This window comes from Amblyomma mixtum, chromosome 5 (assembly GCF_055824585.1).
Source record: "Amblyomma mixtum isolate Tamu chromosome 5, ASM5582458v1, whole genome shotgun sequence".
NCBI classification, from domain to species: Eukaryota; Metazoa; Arthropoda; class Arachnida; order Ixodida; family Ixodidae; genus Amblyomma; species Amblyomma mixtum.
Genome location: NC_143016.1, coordinates 5,179,805 through 5,202,720, shown reverse-complemented (window position 1 = coordinate 5,202,720; position 22,916 = coordinate 5,179,805). Strand labels below are relative to the sequence as shown.

General features: G+C 50.6%; 1 protein-coding gene across 1 annotated transcript in view; it reads right to left on the bottom strand.

Moving 5' to 3' along the window:
* The window catches only part of LOC149341213 (uncharacterized), a 279,591-nt gene extending 256,879 nt beyond the window's left edge, over positions 1-22,712 (bottom strand). The window contains exon 1 of the mRNA XM_089543164.1: positions 22,397-22,712. Coding sequence (XP_089399290.1) covers positions 22,397-22,433 — 37 coding nt within the window. The 5' untranslated portion in view covers positions 22,434-22,712. The remainder of the gene's footprint in view (positions 1-22,396) is intronic.
* Positions 22,713-22,916: the final 204 nt, after the last annotated feature.

Here is a 22,916-nt window from a genome sequence, read left to right as displayed (position 1 = left end):
GGCCACCACGCATCTGGCGGGAAGTTGTTTCGAGCCCAGAGCCAAGTGTGAACGTTGCAAGCGCACGCTGGAGCTGGCCAATCGAGCAGAAAACTGCGCCGAAGCTGGCTCTCGGCACCAACCAGCGCATCACATTCACTTGCGAACTCTGCACGCAACTTTCAACAAAATCCGCAGCGACGAAATACTGGTTTTCTTTATCAAGGGGCGTCCCAAGGACGTTCTAAATTCTTTGAATTGAAAGTGCCTGTAGGAGTCGCACCTATTGTATACTCTACCGATGTTGTTTCTTAATCTGATTCTATGGGCACCCCTGTATAGCACTCTATTCTACCCAGGCTACACCGAAACATCGGTAAAGTGCTAAGGCTGGACCTACGCAGATGCTCCCAATTAAAAACGAAACTGATCTCGTGCAGCTTGGAAGCCAGCCAGTAAAGCTGCGAACGGAAATTGCTAACCGACGACGAAAGCCTTCTTGAAACGCAAGCGCAGCCGTCTTCCAAGTCGCTTCGGGTCTTGTGGGTGGCGCGCGCAAACGCGTGAAGCGCGCTCTCCCAAGTGATCACTCCCATGTTGTCAATGTTTTTATTCCATATCATCATCATTACAACTGGAACATCGTGGCTGCTCTGAGTGTGCCTCAGGCAAGCGACGGAGGAAATTCCACTGCACGCCGGTTCCGCGATCACTGTAAGACGTTCATCGAGGCCGGGCGCATAGGACTGCCCGCTTATGCTGCCCACTCTTCCTTCGAGAACTCACACAAAGGAAGGCCAGCCACAGTGCACAACTTGAATTCACGTCTGCACTCAGTTACGTCACGAATAAATCGAAACTTGACGCGCGGCGCCCACGCCTTCGTTTCGAAGTCGCTGTGAAGGAGCAGAGTAACCGCGGCGCGGCGGTGCGCGCGCGGCAAAAAAAATACATCTCGCTACAAGAATAAAGGAGCGAAGATTACGTCAACACGGCGCGACAGACACATAGGCCGCTAAGCATTTCAAATGCAATCTTTCCGCCAGCGCGCTCGCTTTTGCGAGAAACAAATTACGTTACTGAGCGGGGCGGCGGGAAAGAGATCTCGGGGAGCAGCGCCGCGGCAGACGACGCGCGGCACTGCTCGCTGGCAGACGACGAATGGCGCGCAGCCGAGTGAAAACCCGAGGCGGAGCGAGCAACGAAACAGACGACGACCCAGCAATATGAAAAACCGCAGCTCCAAAATGGCAAAGGGCCGCAAAGCGAGACAGCGGTTTCCCATTTTCGGTCCACTCGGCGCGGCGTCTGGTGGTCGTATCTCGCTGACTGCGGGAGGGAATATGCGCCATCCGTTCTCCTCCAGGGTTCCTTTCTCCGGGCGAAAAGTAAAAGGACGCAAGCGCGCATGCGCGCTGCAGATACACACAACTGTACTTGCAGTTTCCCCGCTATCGTGAACGCTTTGCTCTTTCTCCATACGAACAGTGACGCCCACCGCGCAGCGTGCGAAGAGAAAGACGTAAATGCCAAGAGTGCGAAGCACGCGAGGAAGTTCTCACGGGGCTGGCGTTCTTCACGCATTAGTGCATGCATTTCTACACGACGCCCTCACAACCGTACGCGCTGCAGTCGCGAGAAAGAAAAAAAGAAGCTCGCTTTTCGTGCCTCGAGCTGCGCGAAACGGCGATAAGGAAGCCCGTACATGGTGCGTGGGCGCGAGCCCGAAGCAGTTCGCGCGTTTACGGCGCTCGTCACAAAGCTCGCCGTTCAGACGATTTCAACTTCCAATGGCATCTCCAGCGCGAGGTGGCTGCAAAGCTACGCATCGATGACCCGCTAGCGATTTCGAGGTGACGCACTCTCCCACCCTTTCCCCCTAAGTGACTCTCGCGCCCTCTAGGAAAAGAAGAACATATACTAACATATACTGGACACAATAGGGCTCCAAACGGTTTTTCGTGAGCGCACGGAAACAGCGAAAGCGCCCGACTCAGCAACGCCTGAACATTGACATGACACGATTCGACAGGACTCATTTTTCAATCAGAGCGACCAAGTGGAGGCGCACCGGCTCTAATCACTTGAGCCCAGTCCACATCAAATCGCACGTACTCAAATTCATACCGCGTCACATGAGCTCATACCTGCAAAAAGCTGACTTCCACTTAAATTCACTGAGACTCACACCACACTCTAAGCGTAAGATCGAGTTTACGTGGGCCACAAGACCAGTTTGCGACCCACGTGAGAGCAACCCTTAACGGGGTACAGACACAAAATTTCGAACGATGTGATCTTTTTTTTTTCATGGGCGTAAGAAGATACCTTCCAGCAAGTTTCAGTCGCTGTCGTTGCGTGGAAAATAATTTTATATGATATTGAATGTTGTCCGAGCAGCCGCTCGGCATTTCCACCAGCACTGAGTGACGTCAAGGTTCACTTGCCCTAATTATAGCGACGCCATAGAACAACCAGTGCTTGACGGCGACGCCGACGTCATCAGGAACGTGGTAGTCCAGGCTGGCCGATCGACCGGCAGGTGCACCTTAGTGCTGTCACCAACCGAAACCGAAACTGCCGGTACAAAATAGTTTGTAATTATTAACGCTGCGCACTGCTGTTTTGAGCTCATTTTAATTTTACTAAGCCCGTAGGCCCATTTCAAGACAAAAGAACGGACGCCCCAAAATCTTTGTGCCTGTGTCCCTTAAAAATACGCGGTACGCTTATGCTTCGCCTTTAAGAATAGAACATGATAGCGTTATCGGGTCCGGACTGCTCGCATCGCCTACTCAATTCACTAATTCTTAATTAACATACCCATAATTACTCATGTACACATCAGTACATGCCTCTGACAATTCATTATAAGTTGAAGACCACAATGCATTCCCTATATGTACCCAAATTCTGTACATAGATGCGCATTGCGTCAATTTTGTTCTTTGCTTACTTTGTGAATGCCTGGGCTGCTGTTTCTCTTTTTTTGTATTTACCTGCATTTATGTGCTGGGTTGCTGTATCAACCCCCCCACTGTAATGCCAAATGGCGCTGTGGGTAAAAGATAAATAAAATAAAATAAATAAATAAATAAAATAAATAAATAAATAAAATAAATATAGTTCCACCTTATTCAGATTGAACCAAGGAAAACATTGCACCACTGAAATGAATTGATTGAAATGTTGAAAAACTAAAGCCTTCGTGGCATATGGGTAGCGTACCGTCTCGCAATTCGAAGGTCCTGGGTTCGATTCCCTCCCAAACCCAGTTTTCTTTTAAACTCATTTCTCGCTCACGGCCAGCGACACCGACACCGGCTCTTCTGCGACACAGCACCCTTAACGCTGGTCATATTAACAGTCTGTCGAGCTGCTCTTTTTGTTCATTGTTCATCACAGATTTAGTGGCTGGTATACGCTAAAGCAGCGCTTCCCTTTTAAACCATCAGCTGGTTACAGGGCAGGTGAGTCCCAACGGCAAAAGATGTCGCCTACCGCGCCTCTCCCCTTTACTTTCTTTTACGCCTCCGGGCGAGTCAAAACTGCTTTTCTCCTTTGCCACATAATTAGTTATCATTATCATTACGTTAAAAGCCTGGTTGGTACAGGCAAGGTGTATGAGCGAAGTATTATTTGTTATCATTCATTCATACGCCTCAAGTAATATTTGTATATAAACACTACGCAGTCCTCACACAAAACATGTACAAGCTAAAACTGTCACTACTCAGTGTTTGAGCCGTACAGCGCCTATCGGATATCGACGGCGCCTACAGTCCGAGAAAATCAGAGGACAAGAGAGCAGGCGCGGTGGAAAACACAAAGAAGCGCGCGCGTGCGAGATAAAGGCAGGCGAGGGACCCGGCTCGCGAATAAACATTTTGCGACCGGGAAACTGGCGCAGGCTACCAAAGCGGAGGAAAATCGAATAACGAGAGTAGAGGCGGCCCGTGACGTCCTTAGGAAGACGGAGCGCCGCGCTGGGATTGCCGGAGCATGATGGATGGGTCACCGAACGAGGAGATGCGCCCCCGCCTCCCGGCGCGCTCGTCCCGACGCAGGTGAGCGGGATGGAGACGCGCATCACGACCAAGCGCCGGACGGCGCCGATGCGAGGCGCACTGCGTCCGCGCTGACCGGACAGGACGTCGACCCTGGGCCGGCGGCTCGTCCCAAGTCTGGGACGGTGCCTGCGTAACGTAGACGCTCCAGACTGACAACTGCCTGGACAAAGCGTGCGACTAGAGCGTGGGGACGCGTTTTTATTTTGTCAGAGTAGGCTTTGGACACGGGCACAGAACCGCGATGAAGCTTGCTTCGTTCAATACGCGATCCGAACTAGCGACAATGTTCTTCCTCGACCTGCCACGCGACTGAACTGGAGTTGGGGTCGCAAAAAGTGGCGCGGATAAGGCCTATTCTATCAGCCTCAACACTCTTAATTTTGAGGCCAGAGCTCCGCTAGAAGTCGTTGGTTGTCTGCCGAGTCCGAGTGAAGCCAAGCACTCCAGGAGGAAAGAGGAGGCAGTGATACACGTGTATAGTATGCGTTTTATATCTACCCTGATCTCCGTCAGTCGAAGCGCGCCACAAATCACGCTGACGGCCCCGCAGCCCACGGCTACACTACTGGCTCAGTTTTGTTGGCCCGCTAATGTATACATGCGGCGCCGACACAAGCTCACTGGACCACCAGGTCCTATCGTCCGCCACCGCAAAAGACGCATAATTAGCTCATAGAGGAAGCAAAGCACGCCACCCAGCGCTCACAGTCTACACACCGCTCGCGTCTGTTCCAAACTGGATCAAATTGTGAGTGGTGCATTGGACCGCCTTGCACGAACCTCGCCCGTTGACGAAGGCGAAAATCCTCGAACGATATACCACAGCGGTCGCCAGCTCTGGAGGCCCGCCAGGCACCGTTCCCTCATTTATATGCAGCCGTCGTGGCTGGGCGATAGGCCAGCTGGACTGTGCCACACTTTACATTCTTTACTTGTAAATAGATTTTCTCTTCCCTTTCCCTCAGTGCTGATTAGCAAACTGGAACGTTCCCCTCTACCCTCCCGAACGTGAACTTATAGGTGGTGGGGGGAGACAGACACGACCCCCCCCCCCCCCCTCTCGTTCTCCCTCAAACAAGCGAGAAATTTTACACGGGAAAGCTACATACAATCCCATTTTTTTTTTTTTAGACGAAAATAGGGCAATAAATACATCGGTCAAATGGGGAGCTTCCAAAGTTGAGTGTGGCCTGAGCACTGCCGACCAACTCTCTGCATGCGAAGGGTAACGGGTGGTAAAACGAACACGGAGGTAACTTCCGCCGCGAAGGTTTCCCTCGGGCTTTCGCGCGACTCCTGCCAGAGATTACTAGCGCTCGCCACCAAGCGGCCATCGACCACAGCCAGCGACAATTGCCACGTGATCACCACCGAGTGACGCGGCAGTAGGCAGCGCATATACATCAAACTAAAGACCAATATAATTAGCGCGGGCGCTGTTTGTCTCCTTGTTGACCGGCGGGGTGCGTGGCATCGCTCCGACCTCTTTGGTGTCGCAGTCCTTCCCCCTCTCTCCGGCACCGCAAACAGCATGTGCCGCGGCGGCTCTCGGGGCCGATTACGGCTCAAGGACGCGCGGCTCGCCGCCGTCGTGCGTGCGTGCGTGTGTGTGAGAAAAGGCCGACAAGTCGCCGCCCGCCTCGCCAGAACCAGTCCGAGCTGCCAGCGCGGCGCAAGCGAAAGACGAGAGCGACTTGAAACTCGCCGCCGCTTCTCTTCAGAGCGGACGGCCACGCTGCGGTTGTAGAACCCTTCTTTCTGCTCGGCCGCCGCAGTGGCCGGCTCGTGTGACCGGAATATTAGGGCGAGGAGGTGGTGAGTTTTGCGAAACTCCGGTCGGACATCGCGACGGTGCCAGCAGGGCAGAGTAGCGGCACTGCGCGCACGCCGCACTGGCGCGCAGGCATAGGCTTTACGACAACCGCTGTATGAGCCTGGCTTCGCCGTCGTCGTACGCTGCAACCGAACACTGCCGTCTTCGGTGCCGAGAAGATTGCCCAAGGACATCTGTGGGCGGTGAACCCATGGAGACGGGCAGGGCGACAAGCCTGGAAGTGTCCTGCACTTGCTTTTCAGCCTGCAAGCGTAAGCTACTTGGCGCTGCACTGGTGACAGGGAAACAACGCGGAAAAGAGAAAGGAAATAAAACACTGAATGCAGCACATTACATACACTAATGTAATACTGAGGTGTAGCAGCGTGAAGCAAAGCCGTAGCGGCAATCAGTAGAGGTATACATCCAAAGCTGTTTGCACATGAGGGAGGCTTTGCTGGCTGTGGGTGGTTGCGCCGTGGCCTGAGCCAGTGTGGTTCATTTTCTTTATAGCAGGGGGTAAACTGAAATGTACAAAACCTGTGACCCTGTCTTGGTACTCTGAAAACGATGTCTGGGCTCCAAGAATAGTGCGTGTCCATTCATTTTTCGTTTTCCGTCACTTGCGTGCAACGGCGGTAATCTAAATATATCACCACCTAAGCGTAACACGTGGCAAAAGTGTGATGGACGTGAAAAATGTGCAACGGTTAGTGTGCAACGGTTAAAAGAAGGCTGAGCGTCGTGTGAAAGCAAAAATAAAAAGAGAGAGAGTAGCCTCGGCCACGAGGAAGGCAGTAGGTCGACATAGAAGCAACCTTTACGGGGACCTCCGGCTGACGCCGCTGAAAGGATAGCCGTCGGCATTCCCGTGGGATCTCGGCGCACCATCCTGCATGAAGAGCTGGAAGTGCGGAAGTTCCCTCCAGACGGGTTCCCCCGAATCCCGGCCGAAGAACAACGCTTCACGCCTCGCAGTGCATGATGCAATGTTGGCACGCGATGACGTAATGAACAGTGCTCTCAATCCCATCAGTTTCTCACAATGGATGAGACGTGGATTCCGTTTATCAATCCTGAAACCAAGTGGCAGTCGGCTCGGCGATACCACACTTATAAAGGCCGCCTCCGAAGAAATGTTCGCTAACCGCCAATGCTGTGTAACTGATGCTTGCAGTTTTGCGGGGAAAGCCAAAGCGTTAGTATCTCTGCGTTCCGGAAAGCACAAACATAACGGCTTAAAAACAAATGAAGATGCTAAGCAGAAGTTTCTTCCAGCCTTCAGGGAAAAAAAAAACGATCAGAAGGGACTGTGTTTCCACTAAGATAGTGCTGCCGCTAATGGGAAGGCGCGTGTTCAAAACTGTATTTGTGACGGCAATTTTGAAGTGCTTTCCCATGCTCCATGCTTACCTGTCTTCACAATAGCGAGTTTTTTTTTTTTTTATTTATTGCGAAGCAATACTACTTTCGCTACCACCTCAGCACGTGCCGTGCCGCGGCCGCATAGCCACGCTTGACCTTTCGCGTGACCTCGCTGCGTGACGTCATACCATCTGTGTAAAAACGGGGCCCCATCTCACGCCGTCGCCTTGCGCGGCGCATAGCCAGGGCCGCGGCCTGACTGCGCTCTTCTCGTCAAGCCCATGAGATGCCGCCTCCAGCCTATACGCTTCAGCAGGTTGCAAGGAGAAAGCATCAGCGAGCTACGGAGACAGAAGAAGAACGAGAAGAACGGCAGCAGAACCACGTATTGCTTCGCAATTACCAGGCTTAACCAAGCTAAGCCACAGCCTTTTTTTTTTTTTTCAACGCCCAAAGACTCCCACCGGTCACACATTTGCAAGCCATTTCGCTCTTGGATCAGATTTTCCGGTGGGAGAAACAGACCCCCAAAAAGAACCGTTTGCAATGACCATTCAGTCACAGCGTTATCGGCGAGAGGAATGCGCGACTCTGCAAGGTATTGAAAAATGAAAGCAGTCGCAGGTTTCGCGAGGCACGGCTTCTTTTTTCCAAGAATAAATTTATTTATTTATTTATTTATTTATTTATTTATTTATTACAACCATCCCAGCGCAAAATTTCACAAGGCTTTGCGTGAGGGGGCGGGGGAGGGGGAATATCACAGAGAGCATCTCAGGTGAAGATTTGTATATGCATACATGAAGACTGAAAACAAGAGGTCCCTTTTCTTTGTGAAGACGTTAAAATACACTTCAACAACGAATAGCAAAAAGTGAGGATAATAAAATAAAAACAAGACTCAAAGAAGAAGCAATGAAGCATACGTCACAGAGCCTAGTTACTACAGATCAATTTCTCATAAACTGCAGTGCTAGACATATTACAGCAACAATGAAAAGAAAAAATTTACCATCCAAATTTTTCACTTTTCCTACTCGTTGAATGTTAACTTTGAGCCTTGGATCCCACGCGGTACCACCAAATTTTGCACTTTTTCTACTCGTTGAATGTCAACTTAGAGCCTTGGATCCCACGCGCCACAGACCTTAAAACATAAACTCTCATCTCATATTCGGCTTGCTTCAGTAAAACACTGGTGGATAATTAAAATACTCGGCAGCGACGACGCGAAGCTCCGTGATCGCTCCGGCGCAAGCATCACCGCCCTGCGCAACCACGCGGAACGGATTCGCCAGCAGCGCGGGGGCCGCGTCCTCCCGCGCTCCTTCGAGACGGCCTCTCCCCTGCACTTCTATCCACCTCACTCCGCCATTTTTCGCTCCTTACCTTCTACACCACGCCGTGACATCGCAGGCGCTGCTGACTACTCGGGCGTATAGTTACATCTACACACAGGAAACGCGACACAGGAGGAGGGGGGCGGAGCGCGTAAGAACAGGCTGACTAAACAACTGGTTCCAGAAGGACACCACTTCAAGCAAGGCCAACTGCCCACGCATAGACGGATACGAACCACAACGGTGGCACTAACGGCACAGGCATGGGCGGGCTGAGTTTTTCGGCCACGTCATTTCTTCTCGGTCCAGCGTCAGAAGAGAGCCGCGTACGTTCACGTTGCCGGTGTCATGAACACGTCCCCGTAAGCGGCTGAATTTCCCTCAGGCATACAAGGGAAGGGAAAAGAGATGCTCGTTAGGACATACATGACGGAAACCAAGGGATATAGGGGATGTTTCTTTATTTTTTCCAATTTGTGGCGTTAATTATTTAGAGATTAACAGTGTAATTATTCTATCTCTTAAACATAATTGATAAGAAAGCAGAAGAAAAAACAACCGAGTGCCACTGGTGGGATCCGAACCCACGACCTCCGAATTTCGCATCCGGTGACGGCTGTCCATTCTTCTCAGTTGGTAGAACACAGGACGCGAAATTCGGAGGTCGTGGGTTCGGACCCCACCGGTGGCAGGTGGTCGCTGCCTGCTTATCAATTATCTTTAAGAGATAGAATAATTACACTGTTAATCGCCAATTAATTAACACCACAAATTGAAAAAAAAGACATCCCTTATGCCCCTTGGTTTCGGTAGCTGCTGGCTTCCGTCATGTAAATTTCCTTCGTGTTGTGCGCTGTCTCACGCAGCCGTTTGTTCCTCGCCGCTGAAAACCGTCTGTCCGCGGCCTGTGGTCAGCAAACAGCAAAGTGAAGTTGATGGGCCACAGGAAGGCCACGCGACTTGTCGCTAGCTTGCTCCGGCGGACTTCGCGCGCTTTGCTCTACCGCCGGAGAGCCTAAATTTCATCATCACGAGGTCAGTAACGTCCGGCAGAGTGTAGAGCTAGGCTCAATAAAAATCTCCGCTCAACAGCGTGGCACTTGCGGTAACCGGTGCGTTGTTCACGGTGCCACGCGACGCGCGCACACGCGTGTTCGGATACACCGCTTCCATTTTTGTAAACAACTCAGCAGGGCGCTGCAGACGTCGTCTCGCGACAGTCAACTGTTGGGGAGTATCGCCAGCTGCGCCGAACGACGACCAGGGGCTGCCACACGCGACGCGAAGTCGCGCAACTGGCCCCCGAGGCGGATGCAGCTGGGAGGGGGCGGAACGAGGGGGACCCTCAAGAGCATGGGCAGTTTAAAAGAATGGCTTCCAAACCGGGCTGCTGCACCGCCAGTGGCATCTATTCGGGCGGCTATAGCAAACTGCGGGAGTAGCCAGGTTCGAACCCGACCGCGGTGACCGCGTTTCGATGCCGGCGAAACGCGAAAGGCGCCAATGTTCTGTGCGATATCAGTACACGTTAAAGATTCCCATAGGTGGTCGAAATTATTCCGGAGACCTCCACTATGGCACTTCTTGCTGCCTTTCTTCTCTCACTCCCTCCTTTATCCCTTCTCTTAGGGCGCGGTTGAGGTGTCCACCAAGATTTCAGACAGTTATTGAGCCATTTTCCTTTCGCAAAACAAGACAAAAAACACCACCAATTGATCCACCGAGCTATTGTGGGCAAACAACAGCTGACAGCCTGACGCAGAAATCCAGCCAGTTTAGAATAGGTTTGGTCTGTTTTTTTGGGGGGTTTAACGTCCCAAAGCGACTCAGGCTATGAGGGACGCCGTAGTGGAGGGCTCCGGAATATTCGACCACCTGGGGTTCTTTAACGTGCACTGACATCGCATAGTAGACGGGCCTCTTGAATTTCGCCTCAATCGAAATTCTACTAGGAGGGAACCTGTCCACGTAGGCCATATAGCGTTTCACTCTTGGCGTGCCACGCTATCTGGGCAACCCGTGCGCACACCTATCGAGGCTTCGGTGGGCCAAGGTATAAATAGCAATACTAAAACTGACCTCGATGTCTCTGATTTTAACCGAGGGCGAACTACATTTTGGGCGCCACACTAGCCACAGCGAGCAGGCACGCTAGCTTAGGAAGTGTCGGGTTCCTGGGTAGAGACGGAGTATGCATGGTTTCGGAACGCCGCCATTTCCGACGGGTCTGTTGGAGCACGTCATCAACACAAAATCACGCGCCAGGACTTGAAACGGTGTTTGCTTTCGAGCATACGCCAGCGCGTTGGCGGTACGCCATTCAGCTCCAGGCAGATATATCGCGTTCCACGTGCAGTACAAGAAGACACCGCATCGCGTACGTGTCACCACTTGCTTATTGCGAACAAGTGAGGCAGAGTGCAGGTAGGAATGAAAATGCGAAGAGCACCTGCTATGCGTCGAAGAACTCGAGGCGGGCAGCCGAACGCACGGCTGCTTCGACGCTTGCGAGTTCGCCCTCAAGTGAGCCCGCGCTCGCCGAAACACGGGGCTCGGGGAAAAAGCGTCGCTGCCCCGCTTTTGTTCCCACCGCCCATCTTCCGGTACTCCCCGGCGTTTCGCGAGACAAAAGGCTACAACGAAAGCCGAACGACCCGCGGACGCAAGCGCTGGCGCCTCCGACGTCGCGTCACGCGAGCGGCGCTCGTTATCGGACCACGTTTCCCGCCGGGCCGCCATCGGCGAGCGGGCGCTTCAAGCGAACCGTAGCGCAACCCGACCTGAGCTGGGGGGACAGAGATTGAAGAGATAAATGCGCGGAGGGAGGAGGAGTGAAAACTAAAATAATAACAACAACAACGTCCGACGGGCGCGCACATAAATCTGGTGCCACAGAATACACGCGGCCAGTCGCGCGCGGACGATGTCAGAAGCGGAGCAGCCGCGAGTTAATGTGCGCCTCCGGTCCACTGCACTCGCGACGTCATGGTTCATTACGGAACGGCGCGCAGTTCGCCACCGGCAGATGAATCCGCGCTAGGGAGCGGATTCAAAAAGCCCCGACTTGACGTCACGCATTCTGTCTTTCCGTTAACGCATAAAAGCACGAAAGCATCTCCAGCAACTAACAAAAAAAAAGGAAATACACTGGAACAAGCAACCGTGCCGCTGTGCAATACCACACCCGCTCGCATACCTTAACATCCCTCCTCCCTTGATTTCTTCGGAGGGATATAGGTTCATTCGCGGAACGAGTATTTGCTGCTGCTGCTTCTGTAGTCGCCTTCTCTTCACTTCGAACTCTTCGGCCGCCTCTCTGTGGTGGCTGCGGCAATGGAATTCGGCTGATCAGCGGCTCGAGGTCGCGATACCAATCCGCGTCGCGGCGGCAGCATCGCGATGAAGAAGAAATGAATATGAGGCCCGTGAGCTGTGCGATTTCGGTGCACGTTGGAGAAGTCAAGGCGGTCGAAGTTATTGCAGGCCTCTACACTACGGCGACTCATTTTTCCCTCCCACTTTTGACGCCCTCCTTCTTCCCTCGGCCGTAGTTAGGACCGGGCGTGCCTCCTGAGTGAGACAGTTAATGCGGCAACCCTTCGTCCGCTCCCTTCTCCTCTTCCGCCAAGCTACGGCGACTCAACTCTGGACAAAGCTTGGCTGTCGGCAGCACCACGGTCCGCGGCCAAAGTCGAGAGGTGGCGACCGAGACTGAGCCACGGGGCCGAGAAGATAGACGTGTAAGAGAGTGCAGTATAATATACCGCTGCTCCTCTGGGCTTGACACCCGGCGCGCACGTCCGACGCTTCATCGCGCCGCGGCAGTCGCCGAGTCAAAGAGCTGCCCACCTCACGGAGCTCTGGCCCGTTCCTAAGCAAGTCCTCATACAAGTGGCTGCCCGCCAGACTCCCATTTATCGCCACTGAAAGAGTGCCTCCAAACCCAGCACCTCGGAAGTCCGAACAATATTTTCATACTGCTGCACCAGAGGGAAACCTGCAGCCATCATTGTGACCCAGCTGCCATGGAAACTGTAGAGACCATAACACAGTCAGATTCGAGCATGCTTTAGACTTCTTACACCAAACTGGGGCCAATTTGGCAGCATGTGTGTCAGCCTCATCACAATGCATTATGTGCATTACTATGTATCTCGCCTTCTGCCTACGAAAAGGTCAAGCACTCTCGTGAGATTGCTTCATGGTTCGGCATTCTTGGAACCTCTGTGAAACCAGCGCCTCCACGCTGGTGAAACAATGCAAAAGAGCCTGCAAGATACTGAAGTCTGAACGTTGGCAGTAAACAGGGGCGGATTTGTGTCCGCGCTATTTCTTTGTCATGTCCGCAACTAGCCCGCGACAGTATACATTTCTGTCATGTCGAACCAACTAGCCCGCAACCGCAACAGTACACTGTTGCGGTCTAGTTGGTTCGACTTGACTGAAATAAATACCGCGGACACAGGACGAAGGTGAACGACCCAAAAATCCTCCCCTGCTTCGTTGAAGGTGAACGACACAGGCACTTTTGAAGCAGTCAGTTTTTGAGGAGGGGGGAGGGGGAAGCATATTAACCATTTACTTCTTCGCCTTTTCTTTTTGTCATTAAAGTGGTGTTCAGTATTGTCTTCCTATGTAGAATTTCTCGCCTGGTGGGGGAAGTCACTCCCCCCCCCCTTCCTGTAAATCCGCTCCTGGCGGCAAGTCCGGTTATGAGTGGCTACGAGTTGTGTCAGCGCTTGTGGCGCGTGTTTTTGTTTGTCCTGGATGTATGCGCCAAGCTAGTCTCATAATGTGTTAACCACTGATTCATTTTCCATTCTGCACGCTATTACTTTATTTTTTCAAAAGCTTTTTGGGCTAGTTGGCGGCCCACACAACTGTCCGACGTTCCCACACACGAAGCAAAGCGAAACAACGCATCACCGCTCTGTACACACCGCGGACGACAGCGACAGGAGAGCCCGACAGACATGGACGCTGTGGAACAAGAAGACCAAGAAATCGAACAGACGTCCGAAGCACTTGTCATCCTTCCCGGCGTGGCTGCAACTTTGTTTCAGTACTTCACTTCAAGATAGTAAGGTACCATAAGCACCAAATGTGACGCGAAAAGGGGCGACTGAATAATCGCACAAAAAAAAATGTTAGCAGCCGGAGAGGGAATACTGGAGTGGTCCATTATTACTTCCAAAGAGCGGCGTTCACTCTTTGGAACTGAAAATAACCTGCACTGCTTTTCAGCCTCCCTCAGGTTTGTTCGTGTTTCATTTGACGGTGACCGTACAAAAAAAAACAGTTTTGAACACCTGTCCTGAACAATTATTTCGTATATACTACCTTATTGTCCTGTTAACATCGACAACCTCCAGAGGGCCAAGCTGCTTCTACTGAGTGTCTCCCTTTAAAGATGACAGGCAAAGAAAATGTAGAGACCGCAACTCCGTTCGTGGTACTTAATAAGCTCATTTGTTTCCTTCCTTTTTTTTCCGCGTTTCGTAATGGCCTTCTGCTCTCCGCAGTCTTCCGCTCGCGAAACGTCCGCATGAAAGGGTCATTACTGCGCCAGTGAGTGCCCGATAGCCAGAGCCGTATACTGTGTGTCCTGCACCTTCAACAATTCGTAAGAGGAGATTCTTTCTGCCTCTTGCCTCGGTTTAGCTCGGCCGGACTGAAAAAATGTCTTCAGCGACTGATTGTTACCGCATTTTCGTTTAAGCCAATGCTGTACTGGTTAGAGGAAGACAAAGAAAAAAACACCGAGCATGGCGACCCCCCCCCCTTTATTTTTTTAGGAGGGGACGCTCCTAACAACCATGCATCCACTCTTATTATAATCTGTTCTCCCGTCCACACACGCGCGCACACACGCACGCACGCACGCACGCGCGCGCACACACACACACACACACACACACACACACACACACACACACACACACACACACACACACACACACACACACACACACACACACACACACACACACACACACACACACACACACACACACACACACACACACACACACACACACACACACACACACACACACACACACACACACACACACACACACACACACACACACACACACACACACACACACACACACACACACACACACACACACACACACACACACACACACACACACACACACACACACACACACACACACACACACACACACACACACACACACACACACACACACACACACACACACACACACACACACACACACACACACACACACACACACACACACACACACACACACACACACACACACACACACACACACACACACACACACACACACACACACACACACACACACACACACACACACACACACACACACACACACACACACACACACACACACACACACACACACACACACACACACACACACACACACACACACACACACACACACACACACACACACACACACACACACACACACACACACACACACACACGGTGGCTTTCAGGACGGTATCGAAAGCTGTCGGGCTCACTCAGGCCGTTCCGTTCTAACTACACACATCGATGCGGAATGCGCGCTCCGCCGAGAGCTTCACAGCCGGAAACGCACTTGCCATCAGATGCCGTAAACAAGGCGGGGGACCCTCACTCTCTCAACAAATGACGGCACGCTTGCCTGCTCCACAAAGCTGAACAATTGCACAAGAGCGCACAGGTGACTAGAACAAAAAAAAAAACTACAGAAGGAATGCTAACGCGAAATAGCTTGGGTTTGGTTCTGTTCGTTAGCGACAAGAGGGATTTGGCTCTGGTCCTTAACTATATACCTTCCGCGTTTTAACGCCACCACGGATAACGATGTGCAACCAACAGCCTGATACAGCTCGGCACAACATACGTGCTCGCAGCGCTTCTGTTGGTTGTGCGCGGTGCTAATGAGAGACTAGCCCCCGCAAAGCAGAATTGCGCAAGAAAGAAAAACAAAACGTGCTTCGCTTTCTCTGCGCAGTGTTGGAGAGCAGCGCGCGTTGCAGGGCCGCACACTTTGTCCCGCTGCAGCCGTAGGCGTCTTTGTACGTGGTTGCCAGCAGTTAATCGACCGTATGTCTCAAGAGGCTATATGACTAAAGAGATCATGCCGCACTGCATAATTCCATAATCAAGTCGTGCAAGAACACAGGGCGGGTTGACATTGCATTCAATATGCTCAGAAGAAATAAAAATATTTATTGAAATAAAGCGGCCGCGGTGGCTCATTGGTTATGGCGCTCGACTGCTGACCCGAAATTAAGATGCGCTGTCAGTGCACGTTAAAGAACCCTAGGTGACCGAGGTTTACGGAGTCCTTCACTATACGGCGTCCCTCATTGAGTCGCTTTGAGACAAACTCCACAAACCATAAACATTTAATGAAACAGAGAAACAACAAACATGCAGCAATTCGCATTCAAGATAACCTAATATCGCTGCAGCGACACATCTTGGCCTCGACAAAACAGCCGTTTTTTTTTTTCGTTTCCTCTTCTCTATGCAAGCGTTTTTATCCATGGAGAATCGCTCTCCGGCTATTGTATAAGCGCCGGGGCGTTGCATTGCATTGCCGGAAACCGTCCAAGCCTTTCATTGGTCGACAAAGCGGTTGAGTGTCAGCGTGAGGTGGCATTCAGACTGTATAATGACATCATCGGACTGACTAAGCATCGCGAACCACAACCATCAGCACAAACCACCGCTGCATCAGCAAACACTGACCACTATAGGAACTTAGAGAACATGACACCCAGTCAGAGCGTAGCGTCACTATTCTGACATCCAGCACGGGCATACTGGAGCTATTGTGTCCCTCGGTAACCTTGACAGCAACTATGATGACGCATTTAGAGGTCGGCAAGCTGACCGACATGTCGGGCACGCACACGGCGCAGTCTCGTGCTGTAAACGGACACCACGGCCACATTGCGATCGCAGGGAGTCCATGAGTAGCATTTTCTGACTCCTTCAGGAGAAGCGAGCGGTCCAGTTGAAGATTTGAAAAAAGAAACGGGATGAAGTTTTCGAGGCACAACCCGCTGAAAGCATAAAAAAAAAAACTGTATGCGGATACCCTGAACGCAAAACAAAGATGTGTGGCTTCGCATATTCCGTTCCGAGCCGAAACTACCGAATACAACAGGAAGACTTGCGTACGAATACATTCGTTACATTTTAGCATGCAGCTGTTCAAATGATCATGCAGTTGAGCACCGTCAGTGATTGAAGTAACACTTTGTGGTAGCCAGTTTCCAGTGGCGCACTGTGCGAGCAAAGACTAGCAAAGACTGCAAACACAAATGTGCGGCAAGCAACTTCGCGTAATTTACCCCTCCCTCCCCCTGCACGGACTCGGACCGCTCCCGTCTCGGCGACGACCATACCCCCTCCCCTCTCCCCTCCCTACATCCCCCTACCCCTTCCCCTGGTCCCCAAGAGTGATGCCACCAACTGGCCAACATACGTCGGGACCAGTACCCCCTCCCAAGAATACCCCAAAGTAATAATCAATAATCATTACCCCTGCAGGCTCGACCAGCGGAAATAAACGCAGACGGGCTAATCTGACGGCTCCAATTGACGGAAATCTCTCCGCATGCTTTTTGCATGTTCCAACAACGTCATCTACGCAATCAAGGAGCGGAGTACCTCGAGAGGGTGTTAAATTTTCGTACTATTGAAAGGCGTTGCGTCTCCAACACACAACCGTCTCATTTATTTTAATTAATCGTCGAATTAACCATCGAAGTTTAACCGTCGAATTTATTTTATTTTTATGTGAATAAAAAAATGTAGAAATGCGTATAAATTAATAGGATTTTTTTTACAGAACAGTTCTTACGCTAGTCAGTGCACCTATTTTTTCTATTTTTACATGTTGCCGAGAAGGTAAACTAATCGACAAAAACGCTGCGAATTGCAAAAAGCGTAAACGCGTCGCATTTAAAATTCTAAACTTGGAAAGACTGCACAGTTAGGGGTGCTAGTAAAAACATGAAAGACGACCCGCTGCATAGAAGTATTAAACGGCATTCATTTCATGAAATTTAACCGCAACAGTTTTTTTTGTTGTTGTTTTAAGCGACAAAAGCATTCTTTTTTATTAAACATCTGCGCCCTACACCCTGCGAGGCTACGCGCGCGCTCTTCACTGCAATGCACACTGCAGGCGCCGGCAAAAGGCGGCACAGAACTGGCTACGGCGCTCCAAAGCAGTGGTGTGGTGCGCTTGGAAACTGCCTGCGAACGATCTGGCGAAAGGCGTGGTTACGAAAAGAAATAAATAAATAGAGCGTACACGTAGTTCCCGGGAGCATAGCGCCTCGCTTGATGCAACTGAGACGCAGACCGAAGTACGCTGCAGACTCGCTCTGCGCGCGGCCGTTGTTCGCAGCTCTGCTAAATGCAGACGAAGCTTCCAGCCTGAGAGCGACAGCTGAGACCAGTGCTCCTCCATGTATCCAGTAGTAATAGTAGTGAAAACATCTTTATTTATATATACAGTATACGCAATTTCAACACCCCAACTTCCCATCCGGCAGGAAGCGCACTCAGCGGTAGGTTGCAAGACTACTGAAAACAGTTCCGCGGCTCGTTTTTGGCACAGAGGTCTTAACTTTGGCTAGGCGACAACATGCCGTTATTATGGCGTAGGTGCAATAAAATTAAAGGGATCAGCTGGCAGCAGGCGTAGCGGCGCATTGGCTTCTCGATATGTCTCAAGGATAATGCCTGGTTCAAGATTCGAGCTAAGCGAATATGCCATAATCCGCGAGCGAAGCGTCTCCTCTTTCGTGAGTTTGGCAGTGTCTACGGAGAAAACACGTGAAGGTCGTTTGTACGTGTCAGTCGTGCGAACTTACACAGACTACATAAGGAATGAACAAAACAGTGCGAATGTGGCTTTTAAATGCTTGCTGGTTTTGCCCCTCTTCCCGGCTGTTTTTAAGAAGAGGTATAGCGGCACTCACACTTTGTTTGTGCCTAGAGCATCAGAAACTATACGCTACTGGCCTAAATGAAGCCACCGAAGCACTTCTGGCAACGACAGTGTGGAAGCTGGGTAAGACTACACGTTTAAGTGAAGTGACATTGGCCCAGGTACTGACTTCGCCGGAACTCTGGTTCAATGTCAGCAGCCAACGTGTTCCGAGGCAAAGGCCATGGCAAGTACAACCGTAGATCAGCCCCGTACATGGTCGACTAGAGACAACTGCTTTAACGCAAGGAGAGCACAGCGAAATCCGTAGTGTTCTCACTCAGCCCAAGATTCACCCTTTTGTGAACAATTAACAAGCAATGTGCTTGCGAGAGTTAAAAACATTCAGACGATGCAGTCGCACTCGTGGACTTTGCTGAGCACTGCAGCTTCACTGCTTAAGGCGCCCCACAATGCAATCATACCACGGGATTAGTATACGGAGACTACGTTGTCATCCAGTGGTCGTACAGTACTTCCCCTCACGAGACAAAAGTGCACACATTTCAGTAAATTGGTTAGTTTTCTTTTAGCGTGAAAGCGTTACTTCGCTAGCAAAGCTGAGAATCCCGAGGTATGTGTGAAGCCTCGACCTTTGACCTTTGCTCCGTCAACGCGAGGAACCGGCACCCCATCCCAGCGCGCGGCTGCCGATAGCGGCCGACGGTAAGGTATAGCACGCGGTTGCCTTTGAGGGGGTGTTGCCTCGGGTGTTTTCACACGTCCAACTACGTTAGAACCCTACTAATTTTTTTTTCGGCCGCTTAGAGCACAACACAGAGGCTGGACGGTGACTTCAGAACGAAATACTGAATTGGAATAACAATCTAACAAAAATTAATTGTTTACTGCGCTTCCAATTACCTGTCCCCTCAATATATGAATAAATTGATATTGTGCACTTCTCGTACTATACATATAAAAAAATATTTCAACTTGATTGAATGGAATCAAGAGTGCATGCGAAGACGTTGGTGACAGTGTGAAGTGCTTGGAAACGGGCGCCAGTATCCAGAGGCTACAGCAAGGTCAAATAATGACCTGTCATCGCCTAATTGCAGGAAGGTAGGAGGGAGACAGAAATAGGAAGCCTGCAACGCGAAGTTACTGAGAAGTCTTCATAACGTCCGAGTGCAAAAGGTGGACCCTTGTCCTATACATGACGACACAAGGGTTTCAAAAGTCGAGACATTGACGAACATGTGAAGCAATCTTTCGAACGCGCGAAAGTTAGCAGCATCCACCTGAAGCAGAGCGGCGCCCGTGACATATGCCTCCTTTCCGCTGCCGGTAGCGTGCATTGCAGTGAAGCGCAAGAGCGGACCAGAGGCGGGGTAGGGCGAAGATGCTAAACTTAAAAAAAAAATTATTTTCTCGCTTAAACTCCGATTAAACTTCTTCCCAAGAATCCCATTGAAAAGTCATACGTGCACTAACATTTCAGAGCAAACGGGCGGTTTTTTTTTTCTTTTTCATTTCGCCTTCGTGGAAGTACGGACGCCTAGGCTGAGCCCGCGCCCGCGACTTTTGGATCAGCGGCCGAACGCCAAACGCTCAGCCACCATCTCACAATGAAATTAACGGCTAAATTTGCGGTAGAAAAGGGCTTTTTTCTTTACCCAGACTTTTATTTGCTATACGATTTGCGTTCTTTTACAGACCGAAAAACTTTTTTGTTTTGTTTTTCATCTTGTGAAAAAAGATGTAGTGTACTGTAAAAACAAATATTTTCCTTTAAAAATTCATAACCCTATCAATTTATGCTTTTTCCATAATTTTATTCATGTAAAAATAACCAAATTTGTATGAGGTTATTATGTTTTGAGCTGAATGTGTCCTCCGATTATCTAAAAAGTTTCATGGCGATACGTAAAACAAATAATTTTTACAACTTTTATTTTGTTATACTATGTTCTGCTACCAAATGCGAACTTAAGATAGTGGCCACAGCAGGAAAAAAAAATTATTCCGCCTCAAACAAGCTCGGAGAATGTTTACCACAGTGATGACATATACCGATCAATAAGTGCGAAAAATTTGTTTTCGAAACATCACCAAAGCCTTCAACGCGAAGTGGTTAACTGCCACCTTAAAACAATGCAATTATCCAGGTTTTGCTAAAACTACTATCTTTAACTCCTTTCCAGCAACAAAGAAACAACCCTCGGACAAAGAAAAACAGATATCAGCTGGGAGCCGTGAAAAACGCCGCGAAGATCACTGGTGTCAAAAATCTGGCTAAAAAAACGCATCCAGTTGCTGCTCCTTCACAATGGAGCCGTTGGTGACAAGGCAGCCGATTAATAATAGTCACAACGAGTCACGGGAAAAGGGAAGGCGCATGGCGTTTCACTCAATGTGGACACCCGAACCGCGCAGTGATGGAGCGCAAACGAGTGAGGTGCTGCGGATTAAATCCAACCGGCGGATTAACTTGAGCAAGAAACCTGTTCACCACCGAGATCTGCGATAGCGAAATCTGAATGAATAGCGCGTGGCGCATGACTTCTCCGTTCCGCCCACTGAGCAACTTTCCCTGTATTACACGAGATCTACCGCGAGAGAAAGCCGCTCTCCAGCACGTGTCCGCAGCTCAGCTCCTCGAGAGAGAGAAGGGAATAAATTTTATTACGAATGAAGGCGAACCAGAGACGATCGGCAGCAAGGAGCAAACTGAGCGGAAGGCGCTCACTGCTTACGAAGGCTGCGAATTTCAGAGGGTGCGATCAATTAGGGAAACAAGAAAAGGAAACTAAATGAAAGTAACAGAGAAACTACAACCTACCGAGGAGCTAAGAAACTTTGGTTGACATCGTTAAGAACACATGAGCGAGGATTTGCGTGGTTGACGCTTTTTTTTTTTTTTTGTAGTCAAATGATACCGAGTAAGCAGGCCATAGAGTGGTTCTGAGAAACCCAAAATCTCTTCGGGTAGCGCCCAGATCTCTCGAGCTGGATAATAAATGCCCAGCTGTGTGCTGCACGAAGGGGCGAATTAACTATCAGAACGACTGGCTGGCAACAACGCCTTCTTTTTAGGCAGCCATTTCCTAGATAGCAAAACAGTTTCCTCGGCGTGACGATAAGTGAAAGATGGGTGAAATGCTCGCGCGCTCGTAAGGAAAGGGAGCAAGCGGACCGCTCCTATCTGTTTCTCCGAAGCGAACGCACCAGCAACAGGAGCGAGCAACATGCCTCCGATCTCGAGTCACACATACCCTCGCAGAGGATATGCGTCGAAGCCAAATTTCTGCAGAAATTTATCGATAGCTCCCCGTAATGCCTGCTTTCAGAGCAGTTTCCCGTATAGTTCCTGACATTTTGCAGTTAAAGAAGCCAACGCAAGTTCAGTCCCGTATTGTTTGATCAATCCAACACGCAGCGGTTCGTGCAAAACTATTTTCTTGCACCAGTGTAGAGAAAAACTGCCGTCTAAAATATGCGACTTAATCAGGGCTACCGTCTGTTTTCTGTTAGACAGATGCCAGGATAAGTAAAGCGTGGCTCAGTAATTAGTGAGGAAGAAAAAATACGCACATCTGGTAAACAGCGTCACTATAAAGCAATAATTACAATGGTATTTCAAGCAATATTCAGCAAAAACCCGCCAATAAGCCAACGAGATAAATACCATATGCAATCTTTCACCCGAGAACTAAATACGCGAAGCGGGAATACAGCGCTTTCCATATTTTTTCTCGAAGTAATCACTCCGATGCGCTCACCAAAACAAACGGGACGCTGGTACAACAAGATGCGCTCGCGCGCAAGTAGTAGCAAAGCGTCGGCTACGAGGCGCCGAGTAGCGCGACCAAAACTCACCGATCGCAAACAGAAGCAGATGACGGGCCGGACCCATGCTTCCGCCACGCTCGCCTTCACAACACTCTGGTGCAATGGAAGTTTGAGCGGAGTGCACTCCAGTGGTTCGCGTATTCCAAATGGGGTGTCGGTTATTCACCGCAACGACGCTGCACTGCTGCCTCGCAGACCAAACGACAAGCCACCAACGACGAGCACACAAATCATCGCGCCGCGCGGACCGACGCGAGGCTTACGTGCCCACACAACGCACAACCCAGCACGAAATGCGCGCTGCTCGCCAGAAGCCAGCGAACCAGCCAGCGACGCTCGCTGCCAAAACAGAACACCAACAAAAATCTCACTCGCCGGAAGTGAGGTCACAGTTAAGTGACGTCATGAAACGGAAGCTACGACGCGGAGCGTTTTTTTTCTTCCTCCTCCTCCGTCGTCTGCTCGCGCTTCGGCTAGCGTTCCGGCGGCATGACGCGCTCGCCGCTTCTCTGCAGCTTCGCGGTTTCTGTACGTTCTTTTTAAGTTT